Consider the following 21131-nt stretch of genomic DNA (forward strand, 5'->3'; position numbering starts at 1 on the left):
TATTTATTTTTTGTCGTTTATATTAAGTTTATTATTTTTCTTTAGTTTTCTTCTTATTTCTTTCTTTCTTTCTTTCTTTCTTCTGATGTTCTTATTCTTATTGCTGCTTGCTCAGTTGGTTTTATTGTTTCTGCATTTATCCTGAATGTGATTTGTGCCTTTTTGACCGTTAAAAAGATTGTCAAAAAAAAAAAAATCAGATGCTTGAAACCATCATAACATTGGTATGAGGAAATGATGAAATAATTCAGATCTTTTAACAATATTTCTGGCATTCTGTTACTTCCTAAAATGTATGAAAAATAAGAAAAAGCAATCTACAATAACAGTGTACTGTACAATTACACTGTGACACAGTAATTCATTGTAATATTACAGTATAATGTGCATTTGTACAGTTTTGTTCTAAAGTACCTGAAAATGTGTTTATAATTGTTTTTATATTGAATAAAGTTTATTTTACTATTCTCTCATATTATGTGTCATTGGTGTAATTAATGGCAGGATTCGTGGTGTGTAAGAGAGCGTTTAAACGGTCATGTGTGTGCACATATGAAGGGTTACTGCCCTCACTTTCACTTCCTCATCAGGTTTTTGACAGCTACACTTCCTCATACTTTGACTGAGATTAGCTGTGAGTGTGTGTTAGTCGGTGTGACGGTCATGAAGGACGGTACCGGAGCAGCAGAACAGGCGGAGGTTTCCCGCCAGGAGCTCTATGAGGATTATGTGAAGTGTTACCGGCAGCCGTGTCCGGAGGCTCGGCCGTGCTGCGATGAGCGGCTACTGAAGAAGGCGGCTCAGTATCTGCTGAGGGAGCGGGAGTCGGGGGGGATTTTCACCGTGTTCCCGTTTTACCAGGCTGTGGCCGAGGACTATGAAGCCCTGAGCACGGACTGCAGGAGACACCTGTCCGCCTTCATTAAAGCCACCGAGCTGCTGGAGACTCTCTGCGTCAACCTGTTCCTCCAACCCTGGAAGAAGGAGTTCAAGACTCTGAAGGTGGCACTCTTCATTTTTTCTTTCTTTCTTTCTTTCTTTCTTTCTTTCTTTCTTTCTTTCTTTCTTTCTTTCTTTCTTTCAGCCACTTCCAGCTATAGGTAATGTCAGTTACCTTATGAGTGGTCAAAGTTCATTTTCGTTGTGGAGTAATACTGTCACATAATCTATATGGTTTATATATTGATTATAGATCAATGTTTGGACAGACTGATTGACACTAAGAAGAACAGTTAGACTTGTAGATGGAAAGTAAAAAGTTAAATTATCTTTGTTTAGTAATGTAAACACAGCATCAGGAAATAACAGCCTAAATGAATTAAGTTGATGTATTGTTAGTTTGTGTATCTGTTTTATTGTTAGTCCCTTTCTCTTACCTGTCAATCATTCTGCTACAGGTTTCAGTCTTTTGTTTTGATTTGTGTTGTATTTACATTATAAATCAATCAGTTGTCTGAGTTTGGACCGTACATGTTTCTGTATTACCTGACACCTGGGCTGGTTCTGAATCGGTTTCTCTTTCCCTCCTCCATCTTTTTCTTTAAACTTGGAGTCAGAGTCACCTTCTTTACTTCCTCCATGTTTCTGTCTCCACTGTTTCATCCTGAGTTTCTCTCTCTCTTATCATCCCTTCATTCATTCTCTGGAAATATTACACACAGAGGAGCCCCTGATTTCCTTCTATACTGAAAGATTCTGACATTGCAAACTTCTGAATCTAATTAATCTGTCATAAGATCACGTCAGTGACACTTGAAACAACTGCAGCTTGAGTGAATTTTCTTATCACAAAACAGTCTCTCAGGTGCACCTCCACAGGAGTCTGACGTATCCATGTAACATTTAGTAAGTGATGTGTGCAGTACGCGCTGACGCTGTTTGACATATCAGACTTGTGTGGGCTTGGAGAAAATCGCTGTTTCATTCGTCCCTGCTCTCCCCTACTCATTAGAGGTCATTGGTAATCAACCTGTTTCTAAATTGTATGAAAGTTGAATTTTATTTTACCACAAACATTAAAACCCATTACATACATCCAAGAGTTCATTATGTGTTATAGTGCAGTAGTGGTAAAAATCCTGTTTACCAGGTGCTGTAGGAGAGGTCATGTGATAATCTTTGAGACTGATAATTGAACCATAATCAGTAATCATTAGATTTTGAGATGCATATACACGTGGAAGTGTTTGTCCTGATGGAGGCTCTACAGGAGTCCTTCTGGAGTATGAAAAGTATGAAGGGATTTTTCACCAGGGAGTGATAATGCTCCTTGTAACTTGTGGACCCTGCTAATGAATAATTTCCAATATGATAGGCAAGAATTTTGTAAAGTCTCCTTTTGTACAGGGTTGTTTTATTTTGGTATGAAGCTTCAGTAACGGTTCCAGATGAGTTGTTCCAGTTCCTGTTTGTGTGCAGGATGTGGTAGAGGAAACACCTGAGAGCACAGAGTGATTAAACAATGGCACAAAGACACAGAGAGTGGATGAAGACAGGTTTAGAGGGTTATAAAAGCCTGTTATCAAGGCGTCATCACTCATGTTCATCACTGTCCTGCAGAAGCTTTACTACAAGTGAATGCTGCAGACAGGTTTCCGCAACCCTGTATGTCTAATCTACTATTACACAGACATTCATCACTGTGTAGCAAGTGTTAACTGCTGGTTAACCTACAGGTGAGTTATATAAACAGTTGTCATAAAGGAGGAAATTAGTTCTACAGACCAAAACTGTTTTTGTACCAGGCTGTCATTAGAGGAACTGCAGCTTTAGGTTCTTCAGTGTTGGCTTCATTTTTTCTGAGAGGTTGCCACTTGAATTTTACACAATACATAGTCAAACCCTGCCTAGAATTAGTCTGGCCAGTGTCTCAGTTACATAGTTTGTCCAGCAAAGAGTGCTGCAGACACGTTTATTTATCAAATATAAAATGTCCCACTTGCTACATGACTGACCAGCTTTGAGAAGTCTTTGATAAAGTACGATTTCTTGATGTTGTAATACATTAAATGTATTTCGGTTTCTGTGTCTCCTCTAGACTTTTACAGGTCCATTTGTTTACCGTCTTCTGCCAGTTCTCAGCAGTTTCACCATTCAGTCAGTCCTGGCCTCTATTGGCTACCTGCCCAACACCGACGCCCCACTCAGGTACGGAGCAGGGAGATGAGGACATTTGAGAGGGTTGAGGTTGCACTGGATTCAAGGCTTTTAATTCACTCCTCACTTTTTGTCCTGCTGTCCTCAGTTGTCTTCTTTACTGTTTGATGAATTTCAGTGAGTTCAGACTCAGTGAGGATGCTGACCCAGACAGAGCCATACTGCTGGGCTTCGAGCTGCTGCTGGCCAGGGTGGAGTGTAGCAACCTCCTGGAGCAGCCGGTTACAGATCAGCAGGGACCACAGCCACAGGTAAGATCAAAAATATCCTCCAATAATCCTCCAACCTGGTTTCATATGTGACATATTATCATCCAATCAAAGAGCAGCTTATACTATATACTTATTACAGTGGCCCTGAGAGCTCAACACACTGATGAATCCCCCCCTCCCCACTTCACTTTTAAAGCCACAGTGAAATACTTCTTTATTCCAGTGATGCATCAGTATTAACAATCTAATAATGTAAGACTGGTGATGTTAGGTAAATAACAGATTTTCATTTTAAATCAATGTGGCTGTGCTTGTTAGTTTACTGCCCATTACTTATGCTGTGGAGGGTGAAGAAGCTCCTGCTGTCTGATATCTATAAAGTAAAAAACATGTTGGCATGGACAAAATGTTGGCTAGAGGAAAGGGAGTCATCTGAATTACAAAATATTTGCCAATGCTTGAGGTCCGGATTGACACTGATGATTCTGATCCGTCTGCTAGTCTCTGGTTCTGGTCTCAGACTCCTCCTCTGAGTCTGGGTCTGACTGAGGCTCAAACATGAGGCTGAGTCTCTCTGATGTTTCCTCCTCTAACCATCTTGATACTCTCTGCTCTTTCACCTGTCCACCTGGAGACAGCAGGTGATGGGCGGGGCTAAAGGCCTGATCCACATTTCTCAATCAGGAAGTAAGAGGAGATGAGCTTCAGACCCAGTTTTCATGTGTGAAAACATCCATCCATCCATTTTCTACCGCTTATCCTCTAGTAGGGTCACGGGGGGGCTGGAGCCTATCCCAGCATCCTTTCGGGCGAGAGGCGGGGTACACCCTGGACAGGTCGCCAGTCCATCGCAGGGCAGACACACAGAGACAGACAACCATTCACTCTCACAGTCACACCTATGGTCAATTTGGAGTAACCAATCAGCCTAGTCCCCATTTGCATGTCTTTGGACTGTGGGAGGAAGCCGGAGTACCCGGAGAGAACCCACACAGGCACGGGGAGAACATGCAAACTCCACACAGAAAGACCCCGCGTCCGAGCCGGGACTCGAACCCGGAACCTTCTTGCTGTGAGGCGACAGCGCTAACCACTGCACCACCGTGCCGCCCGTGTGAAAACATGTTGAACTAAATCATAGCAGAGGATTTGTATAGAGTTTAAAACGTGTCTGGGGGAACTTGTGTACCATGAAGGTGTAGTCCTAACCGCAGCGGCCCGAGTCCAGTTCGTGGCCCTTTGCTGCATATCATCCTCCACTCTCTCTCTCTCTCTCTCTCTCTCTCTCTCTCTCTCTCTCTCTCTCTCTGTCACTGTCACTATTAGAATTAAGGCAAAAAATAACTTGTGAGTATCTGCAGCTCATGTGTTGTCAAACTGATGAAGATGTTTTCTGAAGTTGTTTGTGTTTTCTCTGTTTTCTCTGTTCTTAAGTTGTTGAACTCTCAGGGTCACGGTAACTCAATCAATAAAACCAATAAAATAAAATTAAAGGAGGAATATAGTTCCAGGCTGCGATGAGAAGAATTCAACAGAAGTCGACTTTGAGAAAAGAAATGTGTTGAAAAAAAGAAACATGTCTACATTCTGCTCATGATATTGAAAGACCCTCTGCTTTGAGCTCAGTGTAAGAGTGTGTCTCGTTAACAGCAATTATAAACATTACTGATGTGATACAGTAAGTCCATGGTCACAGTAAGTCGGTCACTTCATGGCCTCATGTTGTGGTCTCACACTGCAGGAGTGGCTGGATCTTCTGCAGAGGAGAGGGGGGCCTTCAAAACCAGAGGCACCCACAGCAAAGAAGACAACAACAGAGCGAAGGGAAGAGGAGAGGAAGAAGGAAGAGGCAGATAAAAAAGAGGTGGGACAGAGTGCAGAGGGTCAAGTTTATTTTTATTCAGCACCAATTCACAACAGAGGGCATCTCAGGGCACTTTTCATATGGAGCAGGTCTAGACCGTCCTCTTTGTTATACTGACTGCAGACACTTTTCAAGAGCCAGAAACCTCAAGCAGAACCAGACTGAGGATGGGCGAGAGAGAGAGAGACAGAGAGATGTTCCACACAGATGTAAAGTAATAATTATATTCATAATAGTTGTAGCAGTAGTCTCATATTCAGACTCTGCAGCTCTGGAGGCAGAAATACAGTACCTGCAGAGAGGACAGGAAGGAGAGAGGAGAGAAAACAAAAGGAAGAGAGGACATGAAGGAGAGAGAAGAGAGGACAGGAAGGAGAAAGAGAAGAGAAGACAGGAAGGAGACAAGTGGAGAAAGATAGGATAGGAAGGAGAAAGAGAAAGGGAGAAGAGAGAGAGAGAGGGATGCTCATGTGCTTGAGGGAGCAAACAGAGTCAGAGTGATGCAGTGGTTTTTAGGTGAGCAGTGATCTCGTCAGCAGGATGACACGGACTCTACTGTCTTTACTGGATTTAACTGATTCATTGAGACTCCAGTGGTAGAACGGTAACAGGTACAAAGCCTGAAAAAGTAAAAGAATATGGTGCTGACTGAAAGTTGAGGTGTAAAGATGAGTTTTAAGTTTGGATTTGAAGCCTCAGCAGAGTCAGACAGTCTGATGTCAGCAGGGAGGAAAAGGCTCTGCAGCTAGCAGACGTCTCTTTAACTCTGGAGACAGACAGGAGCCCTGAACTCTGAGAACGCAGAACACAAGGCGGAACTTCAGGTTTCAGACAGGTGTGGAGGAGCGAGCCCATTTAGAACTTTGTAAGTCTTTAAAAGCAGCTTATGCGGACACACGACGTCTCGGAGTAGCTGGAAACTGAGACTGCTTACCTTTGTTTCTCTGATAACTTATGAAGCAGACGTTCAGCAGGTTTTTACCAGCAGCTGAATTCTGCACAGAGGTGTCCTCCTCTCTTCAGTGACACAGGACAGGACGTCTCCAGCAGCTGGGAGCTGAGCTGTCTAACATTTCCTCAGCTTGTTTCTCTGATAACTTCAGATCCAGACGTCCGACGACTAAAATCCTTCATCTGGTTCAAATATAGAGCTGAAAACCACCAAGGTGGAAAAAGTGTATGTGGCTTAAAACTAGATAAAAGTCAATGTTGAGCTTCTGTCAGACAAACACACTGACACATGATCATAGAGGATATGATGTCTTGTTTAACGTGGGAAAGTTTCAGATATATATTCCCAATTGCTCCTATTTTCAGGCTCTAAAGGAACTCTGCAGGAACAAACCACCATGTTAAAACAACAGGACACGGCATCTTTGTCAGTGCTGTCGGCTACGTCATCGGCCTGGACACAAACCTCACTGGTGTTTTCAGGCTTCATTCTTCCGTCAGTTGTATATAAACAACAGAGCCACGTTAACATATGCTGACCTCACCTGTTTTATCTCTTCAGGTACCTCTGTATTCTGACACCAGGCTTGCAGTGAAGCCCCAGCCCAAGCCTCGACACATCCACCTCATCAGTGCAGACCAGTCCATCATGGAGATGCAGAGAACCTACCCTGACCTGGCCTTCAGGGGCCGGCCCCTGGTGCCAGACAAACCTCACCCAGCAAACGGCAGCAGGAGCAGCAGTAAAGCTGTCCACACTGTCGGTCATCATTACAGCGATGATAGTAAAGATGCGGAGCTCTCCAAAAGAGACACCAGAGCTGCTGCTACAGCTGTCTGCAGTAACAGTGATGGAAGTAAAGCTGGGGAGGTGTTGGGTGACAGTGTCAGAAGTAGTGGTTGTAGTGACAGGAACAGTGGTGGGACCTCCACCCCCGCAAACCCCACGAGCAGCAGCTTCATTAACACTGATGATGATGAGTTCAGCGGCCCTCAGGCCATTTCCCTTCACATCACACTGAGAGCTGGAGCCAAGGCAGAGCAGGACCAGAGGCCTGGAGAGTCTCAGCCTACAGCAGGGCCTCAGCAGGCTGCAGCAGGTAACACACACACACACACACACACACACACACACACACACACACACCACACACAAACACACACACACTTCCATAATATCAGTCCCTTTGAAATGTTGTTTTCTTCTGGCCCAGTATATGTCTCATTTCACAGCCTGTATCTGGCCATTATTCAGCATGATAGTCAGACACCACTTCCACATCTGAACCAATTCTGGCACACACACAGAAAATCTTGCAGCTGTCAGACAATACCTGAGGATGTGGAAGTGGAAGTATATGGGCCAGACTCGGGCCGTAGCTGTATATTGGCCCAGAGGTTTTTACTTCGCTATGTAGGTTACTAATATTAGAATGACAACACAGCAGACAGTGTGATGATGTTCTGAAGACTTTGTCATCAGCCAATATAAACTATTTTTCTTTCATAAATCTCCCCTGTCACCTGCTGACTGCTATGCTGGCCATCATTGTTCTTTTAATGCCCAGTGGGTTTTATGTGTGGACTAAAATCCACTGCGAAAAACATCAATCAAAACATTACATACATATCTGAAGTACATCAGAACATGTGTTTATGTAGAACATTTCAAATAAATTCTGCACAGCAGAAAACGCCATTAGAACCATTAGAAGTGAGCACAATAATCGCATGTGTAATGGATAAAAGAGCCTGACAGAAACATTTGTCAGCAAATGAAATACCTGACAGATCAAGCTGAAAGAATATGGTCTTGAAAAATCAGATTTTTACAGATATCTCCATTTTAAACACAATGTTAGAAATAAAACTTACACCAGTGATCCAGTATTGAGAGTATTTATTGATGCTTATGAAAATGATTCTAACAAGGTGTTATCTCTGCTCTTTATAAAGGCCTTATGCCTGTATGTGTGTAAACTTATTACACAGTAATACACAGTATGTTTGGCTATTTGGATTTCTGCTTGTGAAAAAGCGCTCACAAGGCGCTGGTTACTTCCTGAACCCCCAGCGATACAGGAGCGGATAGATACAGTAGATGACATGTATGTCATGGAAAAAATGACCTGAAGAAAACTGAATTTATTAAACTATGGACCAAGTGGATCAAATATGTAATAAGCCCTATTAAGTATTGAATGATTGACCCTGTAATGTTATTTTACTCCGATCTCATATATATTTTATTTAGTTTTATTATATTTCCTTCCAAACCCCCCTCAAACATACTTTCCACTGTGTTTGTGTGTGCACTTTACTTCTCCTGAACTCTACAAAAGTCTACAGAGGTGGACAAAGTCCACAGCTCCGTCAGAGTAGATCCTCCTGGTCAAACATTGCTCCAATACACGTGAAAGTTGTTCAGTCAGACTTTTATTTGAGTTAAAGTACCGGAGTACTTGATTTTAAAATACTGTACTGTATTCAAAAGTATTTTTTTTTATGTCAACACATTGTTGTATTGTTTCACATTTACAGAACCTAATGACTCTGAAACAACCTGCTGACTGACAGACTGACTGACTCACTGACTGACTGACTGACTGACTTACTGACTGACTGACTCACTGACTGACTGATGGACTGACTGTAGAACCTGTAGAATAAACAACTTGCAGGATGTGATACAAAGACTGTAGAAATGAACATGAAAACACAACTGAATCAGGAAAACAGCCAACTACAAGCTGTTTATCTGGAATTAATGCTTTCTAAAGTTGGATTTCAAACTTTTGGAGGTAGTGACGGAGTTTGGTCGTGGTAAACACAGCAAACATTTCAAATGAAAGGAATCTTTATTTAATTAAAAAATTTCAAAAATGGACTTGAAGAATCTTCTGCCTCATCTTTATCTAACATCTCCATGGTTAGGACACTGACAGGTTCACACATGACTGACAGTGGAGGAGTTGGCTGTGATTGGTTTTTCTCCTGTGGTGAACACAGTGTATGGTCTATCACATTTTCCAAAACAGAATAAAGTTCATTTAACTGACTAAAAGCTCTGATTCATAGAAATGTAGTGGAGTCAAAAGAATAATATTTGTCTGTAAGTGTAGTAGAGTAAGAGTAAAAAAGAATACTCAAGTAGAGTACAGGTGTTTGAAAAATAAACTTAATTACAGTACTCAAGTAAAAGTACTTTGTTACTGTCCACCCTGATGTCTTGTAATATAAACAGCTGCCCCCAAAATCAAGAATTTAAAAAAGAAGACAAATATTCAAAGGACACCACAGTGTCACCACCTGTGGACACCACAGTTTCCACAGTGCCACAGTGGAAACTGTGGCAAAATATCTGACTGTTGTCTAATAGAACACCCCTCATCTTCATGATGTTACATTACTGACCCTCTAACACTCCAGAGGTCACCCCTCCTCCGTACTTCGTATGATGAACGTATGTTTCATGTTCTCATGTTTTGTTACTTGCTGTAGTGAAAATAAATTGCACCCAGCAGTTTACATATGAAACTGATTTCCACAGGTGAACACAACAAGAGGCCAACCCAACCAGAGCCTTCCTCTCTGATCACCGAGGATGATGAGGAGGATCTGAGAGGGCTGGCAGAGAGGATGGGCCAGCTCCGTGTGCAGGAGCACAAACAAAAGGAGCTGAGGAGAAGAGGAGAGAACAGGAGAAGAGAGGACAGCACGAATAAAGAGAGGAGGAAGAAAGAAAGAAAGGTGAGCACAGAGGGAGAGGCAGAGGAGCAGAAGCTCAGGAAGCCGGTGATGGAGACGGGTCCAGCACTGAACCATGAGGCCAGCAGGTGCACCGGATCCTCTCAGCCTGATCCTGCAGCCATGAAGGAGCAGAAGCCGTCCACTGTGACAGACTGTGAGAGCTGTGAAGGAGGAGGCAGCACGGGGCAGCAGGAGGGAGGAGATCCTGGCCCGGAGGAGGAGGAGGAGCAGCCTCCACAGAGCTTTGTCATTGTCTAACATCACAGGAAATTCTTTCATTTCATTTGTGTCAATGTATGGTCTTTCCTAATGATGTGCACTCTGCATCACGCTCATTTCTTTTTCACTGTTCAAGGCCCTTAATCTATTTTATCATATTAACTGCAGGTATATTTAAATGCATTGTTGTAATAGCGGTGGATGAGAAAACAGCATTTTGTGTTTCTCTACTGACCAGAATTGCAAAACTGTTTACTCCAGTACACATATTTATTCACTTGAATTTGAAAGTGGTCTCAGACTTTTGGAGTCCACTGTATTTGGTGTTAGTCTGTGTATCAGAACACCTGTCAGACTAAATAAAAGGTTCACATTTGTGATTAAAATTTTTGACTTTGGTGTGGTAACCCTTTTATTTACTTTAATTTATATTGTTATACTATTTTAATCAGCCTGTAAATTCTGTAAATCAATTCACAAAGCTGATGGAGCAGATTAGATCATACTTAAAGTCTCTCTCCAGACATGTTTTGAACTCCTCTTCCTCTGCTATATTTAGCCCCGCCCCTCCCATCCCCACGAGTTGACAGGATTGGTTCCTTAGGTTTGTGACGTATGAAACCCTGGCTGTCTGAATCTGTGTTTATGAGACTGTCATTGGTTCACTGCAGTTCAAGGTGGAAACACTCAGTCATGGTGCTGATGATTATTTCACTCTTCATGTCTTGTATTATATAAAAACAGCATATGGATGTTAACAAGGTTAAACACTTGATTTTCATCAGAGGGTCTTTAAAAACACAAACTCAGGATTTCAGAGTAAACTTTTTATTCTGTAAAGTAAGAGCAAAGATTAAATTAAGATTAAATTATATTAATGACCTACACATTATCACCAGCTCCCAAACGCACCTATAGTATATGAACTCATGTGTTCTGTAACTGTGGTTGCTCCTGCTTTCACCACATCAGGTTTAAAATACAAATGTAAACTTCACTTGACATCACATAGTGACATTTGAGCAGACTAATAAAAAGCAACAGAACAAAAGGCACACAAACAGAATGAATCAGTTTAACACCTCCATCTGAGCAGCAACAAGAACTTTCTCTGGTGTTTCACAGAGACACTGAGGCTTAGTGGAATGTTTCAGTTGTAGTCAGTTGTTGAAGTTAGTTCTGTTTCTGTAGGTGAGAAAACGTTTCATATGTGATGTTGGTGAGAACATGTCATTAAAAACTAATGAAAACGAGCCTCTATGACCACAGTTTGCAGAGTTTTCAAATGGCTAAAACAGAAGCGTAAAGAAGCAGCTGTAGTTTCTGTACCTTTCTTTCTGTAGTACAGAAAACCATGTAACCAAGTAAATGTAACAGATCAGTTATATGATATGTATGTATGTATATCAGACGCTGCTAGTAGCAAGGATCTTTTCACGGTTTTTTTCGTACTGGTGCAGCATCTTCTGGAGGTCGTGGTCAGCAGGAATCACCTGCACACACACACACACACACACACAGACACACACACACACACACACACAGACACACACACAGACACACACACAGACACACACACACACACACACAATTTGGACACAGATTGGTGATTGCTGAAGGAAACAAAAAAAGAACAGATTGACAGGTCCCTGATATCTGGACAGGTAATATTATCACCTGAAGACTGGGGAGAGAGTGGAAGCACACCACGTTGCAGCTTAAAGGTACAATATGTCATTTTCTGCCACTATAGTCCCTTTTCCACTGGTCAAAAACCCGCTTTAAACACGGGTAAACCTGAAAAATAAAAGCTGATCGACCCATTTTTCACTGTCAGTTGAGTTTGTCTTTCTGTTTTGACTGAGGACACAGACAACTGCAATGACTGGTGTCATCACATGCTCTTACAGAGCATACACACACACAGACACAGTGGAGAGAGAGTGAGCTGCTAGCTGCTGTGTAAACTGGTAAATCAGATCCGTCTCGTCTCATCCCCGTGCTGCACAGGTGACAGGTGTGTTTGGTGTTTGAGCTCTGAAAGACGTTACAGCAGACGAAAGGGTTCACAAGGCCAAAATCATGTTTTGTGAGGTCATCGTGACCTTTGACCACCAAAATCGAATTAGTTTGTCCTCGAGTCCAGGTGAATGGTTGAACCAAGTTTAAAGAAGTTCCATCAAGGCGTTACTGAGTTATTGCGTCGACGAGAATGGGACAGATGTACGGACTTGATTAAAATCATGGATTTCTGTAAGTTTGAAAATTGGTGGAAACGTTTGGAACAATGTAAGAAAACAACTCATCAAAATATAGAACATAGGTCTAGTCATTATTAGACATATTAATCCAGAAAGGATACATATTATAACTTTAAGTGTGCCAAGTCAATGAGGGTTATTAATGTGGCCACCTGAAACTAAAAGACCTACTCAAACCAAAGCAGAGAGAAGAGTCACTCACCAGAACAGGAGCAGGGAGAGAGGCCAAGGTCTGCTTGATGAGCCAGTCCTCATGCAGCTGGTGCAGAGACTCCAGATATTCCTGGTGCGCACACGCACGCACACACACGCACACACACGCACACACACACACACACACACACACACACACACAGAGAATGTTATAAATACTGACCCATTCATTTCCCTTTAAGTTGACTGACAGTTTGTCTGTGAAGTGAAAGTAAATGTTTTGGCCTCCTCACCAGTGGAATGACTTTCTCCTCCTCTCTGCATCTCTGCTTTAACCTCTCATGGCAGGTCTGAGGAGACGTCTGCAGGTAGACTAGAGCCAGAGGAAAAGTCTCATCAACAAGCTGCTGCAGCTTTGAACATGATTATTAACAGTCAAGACAGTCCATCACACTTTCATGTGTGACTGGTGGGATATCTGGTTCCCTGGTAACTGATGGGGGATGATAATGACTTCTTCTGTGGGTCATGACCTGCTGCATGTTTTGCAGCTCCTGTCACTGGAGTGTGTTCAGACAATAGATTCAGCTTTACTGTGACAGAGTCTGGGTGTTTTCACACTGAGTCATCTTCTGCTTGATGATAAAAGGTCGACTGTGAGGAGCAACACTGATGCAAATTCACCAGCCAGAGTGAACCTTGAAATCTAATCTACTGTATCACATGTGACCTCTTGGACCCATACCCTAACAGGAAGTCAGCCATTTTGAATTTACTCTGCAATTTTGGTGCCACTTTTGTGATTTAAGGACATCACACTTTAACAAACTCCTCCTAGAGAACTGATCAGATCGAAAATTATATTTGGTCAGTCTCATCTTAACACCTTCCCTATGTTAAATTGAGAAGCTTGTGAGTGTTTGTTGCCAACCTGTCCGTGGAGGCCTGGCAAATTTCCATGTTTCGCCATGAAACAGGAAGTTGTTATAATATATGCATTGTCCAAACCGAGCCAAGCTTTATATGTTTGATAAGAGTCCCGGCCTGAACACATGCAAACGTCAATATTCAGTGATAGTCATAGTGCCAGGAAATGTCATGTGATATCTTCTTCCTTGCAGACTGTCCCCACCCACTTCAAACTTGGTCAGAATATGCTTAAGACTCATTGATGCCTCAATGTGAAATACATATAATATGTATAATATACATTGTCCAATCTGCTCCAAACTTCACGTTTTATCACAGTCCCACACTGAAAACATCTGAACGCTAACTGGAGTCATGACCATAGCGCCACCTACCGAAAACAGGAAGTATCCGTTGAGTAACAATCGTCCATCTTTTACATGAAATTTTCACAGTCTGGTTTACACTTGATATACAGGGATGTGATGCATGTTGGAGGCGTCAAGTGAGGTGTGCAACAGGGCGAGGGCCCGTGTATCGCTGCTTGCTGCTTTAATTTGAACTAGGACTCACACTTACAGTGATTCCTGCTAAAACATTTTGGCACTATTTACTATAAGAACTGACATCACTGTCAACCAGTGAAGGCAACAGGAAACACACACTTGTTGTGAAACCAGCTTGGAGGCTGAGCGCACACACATATTCTGGAACTGCACAAAGAGAAGGCTGTATTTGGAAAATGTTATTGCAGTTGTTAAAAATATTTTGGGATATGAAATTCCAAATACTTGTCCAGTGATGCATCTTGGGAACATTAAAGGTGCTGAGATGAGAGAAGATCTCTACCTGACCACGGTTAAGGAATATAAGGCATCTTCATCATGGAAAAGTTGACATATCTTTTGATTCTCAGAGAGAATACGTTGTGAAAAATGGTCAATTTATATGAGACACAGACTAAATGATGCCTAATTAAAATAGTTGTATGAATATCGAAATGAATATTGAAACAACTCCAAAGTTATTTTATTTTGTATTTGGTTATATATATGTGTCATTCTGTTACGTTCTTGATCTGCTGTTCTGTCTATATTCTTGTGAAGATGAGATTTACATAATCAGGTAACATGAAGACGAAGATGGAGGCAGCAGGTGTGACGAGACAAACACCTCCACTCTCTACCGTACAGATGGATACTAATCATCAGTCCTCACAGTATCATATCATTATATTCTCAACCTTTCAACGAGTGAACACTACAGCCACTGTTTTTCTTGTCTTGATCATGTTTATTGAATGTGTGTTTGTGTTTGTGCTTTGTGTTATTCTCACCAATCAGATCGACAGGAATGGAAATGTTAGCTGTGATCCAATCAAACCACTCGCTCAGAACAGCGTAGTCCACCTCTGGCATTTTCCCACTGAAAAAAAAAAAAGAGTCAGCTGTCAGCACGCCGTCTGGGTCGTCAGTCTGACAATATATCATTTCTATACTGTTTATACTTCCTTTAATATGTCTGCCATGTTGGATCATTCTGGGCAGTTCTCTGTATACCACTTTACAATAAGACCATCCTTATAAAGGATTTATAAATAGTTTATAATTAGGTTATTCATTTGGTTGTTAACACTTTATAAATCATAAATTAGAAATTATAAAATACATTATAACAAAGTTTTCATACATTGATGCAGGCTCACTGTTTCTACTCATTAATCTTACTGATGAGTTAGTACCATTTATAACTGGTAAAAGGAACCTTATTGTAAAGTGTAAAACACATCACCATTTATTAATGAGTTACCAGTTATAAATAATAGTAGCCTCAGAGGATGAATGTGGTCATGTGATATGATCATGTGATCTGCCATAATCTGATTATTAAGATGCTGTTGGTGGTTCATTGATAGTAACTGAACAAAGGTGATGAAGCAGCAGCTACAAATGATGATGATGGAGAAAACAATATGAAAACAAAAGATATGAGGCTCAACAGTACAGATACATGTGGGCTCACTATTTGGCAAGCAACAGGTCACTGTCGCCCATTTTTATCTACTGTGTTATAACAGCTTATAAATCATTTATAAAGTGTTAGCAAGCTAATTAATTAACTAGTTGAAAACCTTTCACAAATCCTTTATAAGGGGAGTCTTATTGTGAAGTGGAACTGATTAATGACTAAAACTATGTGTACGCACAAAGCCAGAAATATTCATACCCATTCTTCTCATCAGAATTATAAAGCCGTGCGTTCACATGGTTTTGCTTTATAAATCTCACTCATTGAGAAATAGGGCACATGTGCACGAGCCTCATTTCCACTCCCACAATTGGCCATAAATGGATGAAGACTCTCCCTTAATCAATCAGTTTGTATAAAAACACAGTCTGTGCCACAAGTGATCAGACACAGAGAAGAAAAGACGAGAGAGAAGGAGAGTCTGAACGAGGCTCCACAGGCTCTAACACTGTGATCTGTAAATATTCAAATAGTATCAAACAGTTACAGAATGACTCACAATGAATAATCAGGATATTAAATGATGCTGAAAGAAACACTGAGCACAAACAACTTTATTCTTGTCATTTCAGTTTTCCTTTTTCCCTCAATGTGGCTCTAATAATAATAACATTACCTTCTGAAGAGATTCTCCACAAAGATGTACTTGGCACTGAAGATGGACCTCTCCATCATCCTGACCGGAGCTGACTGAAACCAACCAATGAGAAACCTTTAGTCCAAACAGCTGATTCCCAGCCTATATTAGCTAGAATACAATAAAACGGGTGTGTTTCTAGCTAACAGCACATTTACTACGGAGGACAAGTGTCTGTCCAGCATGGTGAGTTGAACGTAGGTCTGCAGTGTGATGCCCCAGCGCTCAGGATCCTGATACATCAGACCCTGCAGGGACAGAGACAAGGCATGGTAGACATGCAGGGAAGGTTTGATCTGGATTGTCACAGTCACAAAGTATGGAGCCTCACAGGTGACCTGGTGTCATCACTGGACTAAAGTTCACTTGTTAACAGTGCACAGGTCATATCCGGTTCAACACCACAGCAGCTGAAGGCCTCTATGGGTATTTACAACTTTTATCTCCTTTCATTAAAACTTTAACTTTAAAAATACTATTCTGTTTAATGTCCTAAGAAACTATCCTGAAAATACTTTTAGGTTGTGACCTGATTACACAGGTCTGATGTCAGGTCAGTACGCCCTCACTATGACAACAACACTGTCATGCATAGTACCAGAGGGTTGTGTCCACGGATATTCCTCCATTTAGAGACTGGTTCAGTCAGAACCTGGAGCAAACAAGAGAGGAGAGAGGAAAAAGAAGTTCATAAACCTTTCTGACATCCAGGGTCGCTGTTCAGTTGATATTTTGAGAGCTGTGAGTCAAAGTATTCAGGCAGAGGGATGAACACAGGGTGTAAACAGCTAAAATAGTTCCAGTCAAAATAACCTCCTTTCTAACCACTTCTCCTCGACCTCCATGGGAAATGTCATGAAGTCAAGGAACGATGTGGAAAACAATCTGACTGCACTTACACTAGGATTTACTTTTAACTAACTTTATTTCTAACACATGGACGATAAATCCTCCTTTACTAACCACTGACACAAAACAAACAGGGTTCAAAAGTTGAAATAAGATACAAAAAAAAATACAAATAGAGAAAGTTGAGCCATTAGAATAATTCAATAGAAATAAGGAACTGAGTCGGGGCCAGAGTGAATAGTATTCAGACATACAGGAAGTAGGATATATAGAGTTTTGACTGTTTTATATATTTGTTAAGTAGAGAAAATTAGAGAATTAGAGAAAGAGGATAAATCTATATTTATGGATTTGGTTTTCAGTGGATCAGACAAGGATTTCCATCAGTTCTGGATCGAGTCACAAACATAAAACAGCTGCTCTGTTGTTTCTACATTTATGTGGGTCTGCCAAGGTGAAACTACAATGGTGTGTCACTTTAAATGTTGCTGCAGCAAGGAATTGTGGGACGGCATTTCTCCTCTCCTTTCCTAAAGGAAGGTCCAGTGTTTCCTCTGCTAAAGGAGATAAGATAGGAAGCACTGAAGCTCCTTTCCTCCTCATGTAGAGAAGTGGAGCAGCTGTGATCATGTTGCTGCTCAGAGACTTCAGCTCATTTCATCAGTTTCAACCTTCATAAGAAAAAAGACTTATTATAAAAACCTTTCATTCAAAGCCCAGCCTCTCCCGCATGTCAAACATACGGTGGCCCTGAGGTTAAGCGCACTCCAACTGAAGAAAACACTTGCAAATACACAAAACACAAACAGATACAGCCTGTTTGTGTATTTGTATTGTGTGTATTTACAACTGATGAAGATGTTTTCTGAATTTGTTTGTGTTTTGTCTGTTTGCAGTGCGTTGAGCCTCGGAGGCCACCGTACAAATGGCAGTTGTTACAACTCAAGCCAACGTGTGTAACAGTTAGAGGGGCACTTCCTGGTGGGAGGACTTTGCTTTGTTTTACCTCTATGTTGCTGGTTTTGCTGAAATACTCCAGACACGTCGTCTTCCCGCTGGCAATGTTCCCCTCCACACAGATCTGAGAGCAGTGACGGAGGGACAGATGTTAACAGGACTTCACTGTTGTTTGGTGTATGACATCTTGTTTTAGTAGGCTATGTGACGTGTGGTGATTAGCATTTAGTCACTATAAAACAGTTCATGATGGAAAACGAATCCCACAGAGTGTAGATGAAAATGAAATGATGATTGCTGATCATATGGTGGGGACTCACCACTGGTTTCTTTTCCTCTCCATCCCGCACAAGCTTTCCTTGGAAGGAAGACAACATAGTGAGACAAGACTTCAGTTCCCACAAACTCCGAGTGCTGGCCTCTCTCAGGTCAGCAGGCTACAGCGAGGTCAGAGGGACAGAGAGACGCACAACAGGTACAGTGCAGTGTGTAAGAAGGTGTACAGGCTTTTTCTTTACCCAATATGGATGTCAAGAACCCCAAATAAAAACCACACTTTAACAGTCCCTGTCACTATGACAAACATAGTACTTACACACTGCATTGTACACACATCAGTTAGTCAAAGCAGGGGTTAGCAGAAGTGAGCATGTGACAGACAGAGGTCAGGGGTCGTCGGACCACTAGTCCTCCCAAACAGCACTCAGAGTCCTGACCTAAGAGTTTCCTCTCAAGAGCTTTTCACAAAACTCCTGGGAGCAACTTTCAGTGAAGAAGAAAGATGTGCATGAGACTAGAGAAAGCGCAAGGTTGACCTCCATGAGTGTGCTTCCTCCTCCCTCACTATGTCCACCCTGTGTGACAGGTGTGTCAGTGAATGTGAGGAACAAATTCAATTACATTCAGACAGCTGATAACTATTTAATGTGCACTAAATGAACTGTCCAACAGCTCAGGGTCTGAAGAGTACGACGCAGTGTTAGGGCCACATTGAGGAAAAAAAAGAAAAGAAATATTAAGAGGAGTTTTAAGAGGAATTTAAGAGGAAAAAACATATTTCTTAGGAATATTACAAGCAACCAAAAAAAACGACATGGGGGGCAGCCATGAGAAAAGCTGGAAGAAAGTATCGCCTTTAATCACTAAAACCATGTGACTGTATTCAGTGAACCACAAAACTGAGCGCACACCTCTGCAATATCACACAATGTTAAAAGATTCAAAACTGTGTCTTTTTACAATAAGTGTATTATTTTCAAGTTTAAGTGTCAAGTGTTGCTCTTTTGTAGAATTAAAAACTAGAATCACAGCCAACCAGCCAGGTTACAGATTGCTCATATGACATGGAGCGATGAGTTTTAAAGAAATTAATAAAGGGTATAATTAAAAGTATAAGTGCATTTCATCATAATTAAGGCTTTAGTGATGTCCCCCGCCTGTAAGTCGCTTTGGAGCGTCTACCAAATGAGTAAATTTAATGTAATGTAATAATCAAGAGTATAAACAGCATTTTGTATTTGTGAAATAAGAATTTGCAGTGGAGAATCTTGCATATGGAGCCTATTATATAGTAATTAATTTAAGACATGTGGACAGGATTTGTAACATAGACAGTAAATAAAGATGGAAGTAGCAAAAATGGTCAAAGAGGAGGGGCATGTGTGGGGCTGCGACTATGGTTTAAAATGTGAATGATATCAATAAAACCAATTAAGTCAAACTGCCATGGAATTATTTACCAAATGTGTGAATTTATTGACATAATAACGCACTTCTTCTGTTCTTCCCAGCTCTATATACTGTATATACTGCATAATAACACTGGTAGGTCTAAATAGTATCTTTAATCATGACCAGGATAAACAACGAAAAAAGGGATGGATGGATTAACCAGTTGAAAAAGATCACTAATTAATTAAAGGTTCACATATTATAAGTAAGGTCTGGACCAGCGAGGATTTTCAGCCTGAAACTCAAACAAAAGCATTTAATAACAACGTAACAGCCCTTAGCTGAAGAAACAATGACGTTTGTAAAACTTGAAATATGTGTCAGTAGCTTCCAAGGTCTTTTACAGGAAACATTTTAACACTTGTCGACAGCTGCAGATATGATTAAAATGGCTCGAGGCTCCACCGTGTCCCAGCACCACTGACCTGGAGGACGGTGCTGCGTAACGCTGTGTGCTCTGCTCTGAACCCGGCTGACGTTCCCAGCATCGAGCATTAGAGCCCGGTGATACTCAGCAGCACTGACCGAGGACGGAGCCACAGCACGGCGAGCCGTCAGGAGCCTGACGCACCTCGATAACTGCGCCATTCCCAAGGCAGCTACCATCATGTTGGCACACACCAAGATGAAGATGATGCCCGATAACGATCTGACTCAAACAGGAAGTGACGATTCTTCTCCTGGTGGTGTTTCTGTAGTTCCGGTATACTTTTAGCAAAATACTTCATACATTAATGTCGTTTCTTAAAAAACACACTGATATTTGATGCCTATTTAAATTAAATAATATTGTATAAAAATATGTGAAATGCTTTTATTTAAAAAAAAGCCCAACATATGAATATCTATGAACTTTTTATTTTTTATTTTTCTCGTTTATTATTAAGTTTATTATTTTTCGTTTGTTTTCTTCTTATTCATTTATTTATTTATTCATTAATTCATTCATTTTCTTTCTTGATACCTAAAATGTTCTTATTCAGTGCTTGCTCAGTTGTGTCTATAGTTTCCGCAGTTATCCTGAATGTGATTTTATTTATTTTTTTGACTGTTATAAAGATTATCAAAAAAAACTTTCTGTAGTTCCGGTAACACCGGTAACACCGGAACATACAGAAATGCTGGATATTGAGCTGTACATTTAGACGATAACTTCGTCAAAAAACAAAAAAGCTATTAAAACTGTGAAATTGTGCTCTCATTATAATATGTTCATTTAAGTCACTTTCTTTTTATTTACCTTTATCTTAACTGACTGCAGTTACATAAAAAAACTATTCCTGTCTCCTCAAATGTCTCTGTCCTTGGACTTTTTCCTTACGGTCGCCATGACGCCACTGACATGGATGTGAAGGTCATCTCATTAAGTACAAGGCTGAATTAAACCTGCAGATGATCTCTGTTCTGTAATGATTCTGTTTTATTTTGAGTTTGTGTCTGTCTCCTGACAGTGT

At 41.1% G+C, this 21131-nt stretch overlaps 2 protein-coding genes across 4 annotated transcripts; one reads left to right on the top strand and one right to left on the bottom strand.

The window, feature by feature from the left end:
• The first annotated feature begins 654 nt into the window (after window positions 1-654).
• LOC111239223 lies at window positions 655-10651 on the top strand. Of its 2 annotated transcripts, XM_022769052.1 has the most exons (6): window positions 655-1002; window positions 3038-3147; window positions 3275-3407; window positions 5110-5232; window positions 6746-7283; window positions 9734-10651. In XM_022769052.1, exons 1-6 carry the CDS (start codon window positions 664-666, stop codon window positions 10189-10191), a joined length of 1701 nt encoding a protein of 566 aa, XP_022624773.1. In that variant the 5' UTR covers window positions 655-663; the 3' UTR covers window positions 10192-10651. The 2 variants fall into 2 exon arrangements, with proteins under 2 accessions (XP_022624773.1, XP_022624774.1); XM_022769053.1 differs by lacking the exon at window positions 5110-5232.
• A 284-nt stretch (window positions 10652-10935) lies between these two features.
• On the bottom strand, window positions 10936-20325 carry tk2 (thymidine kinase 2, mitochondrial). 2 transcript variants are annotated; one of them, XM_022769055.1, is made up of 10 exons: window positions 20103-20325; window positions 18267-18304; window positions 17996-18070; window positions 16739-16792; window positions 16299-16388; window positions 16120-16193; window positions 14812-14900; window positions 12860-12939; window positions 12616-12696; window positions 10936-11645 (listed from the first exon to the last, which is right to left on the bottom strand). In XM_022769055.1, exons 1-10 carry the CDS (start codon window positions 20284-20286, stop codon window positions 11559-11561), a joined length of 852 nt encoding a protein of 283 aa, XP_022624776.1. In that variant the 5' UTR covers window positions 20287-20325; the 3' UTR covers window positions 10936-11558. The 2 variants fall into 2 exon arrangements, with proteins under 2 accessions (XP_022624776.1, XP_022624775.1); XM_022769054.1 differs by having other exon boundaries at window positions 10937-11645; window positions 16293-16388.
• Between the last annotated feature and the right edge of the window lie 806 nt (window positions 20326-21131).

The sequence above is a fragment of the Seriola dumerili genome, unplaced genomic scaffold (genome assembly GCF_002260705.1).
Source record: "Seriola dumerili isolate Sdu_G_001 unplaced genomic scaffold, Sdu_1.0 BDQW01002174.1, whole genome shotgun sequence".
Classification (NCBI taxonomy): domain Eukaryota; kingdom Metazoa; phylum Chordata; class Actinopteri; order Carangiformes; family Carangidae; genus Seriola; species Seriola dumerili.

Excerpts from the sequence above, each read along its gene's own strand:
- LOC111239223 (XM_022769052.1), top strand. The coding sequence starts at position 664 with ATGAAGGACGGTACCGGAGCAGCAGAACAGGCGGAGGTTTCCCGCCAG. Across the intron at positions 5,233-6,745 it reads AAGAGGCAGATAAAAAAGAG|GTACCTCTGTATTCTGACAC; the intron begins GTGGGACAGAGT and ends TTATCTCTTCAG. Across the intron at positions 7,284-9,733 it reads GCCTCAGCAGGCTGCAGCAG|GTGAACACAACAAGAGGCCA; the intron begins GTAACACACACA and ends TGATTTCCACAG.
- tk2 (XM_022769054.1), bottom strand. The coding sequence starts at position 20,286 with ATGATGGTAGCTGCCTTGGGAATGGCGCAGTTATCGAGGTGCGTCAGG. Across the intron at positions 16,793-17,995 it reads GCAAAACCAGCAACATAGAG|GTTCTGACTGAACCAGTCTC; the intron begins GTAAAACAAAGC and ends TGTTTGCTCCAG. Across the intron at positions 11,646-12,615 it reads CTCTCCCTGCTCCTGTTCTG|GTGATTCCTGCTGACCACGA; the intron begins GTGAGTGACTCT and ends GTGTGTGTGCAG.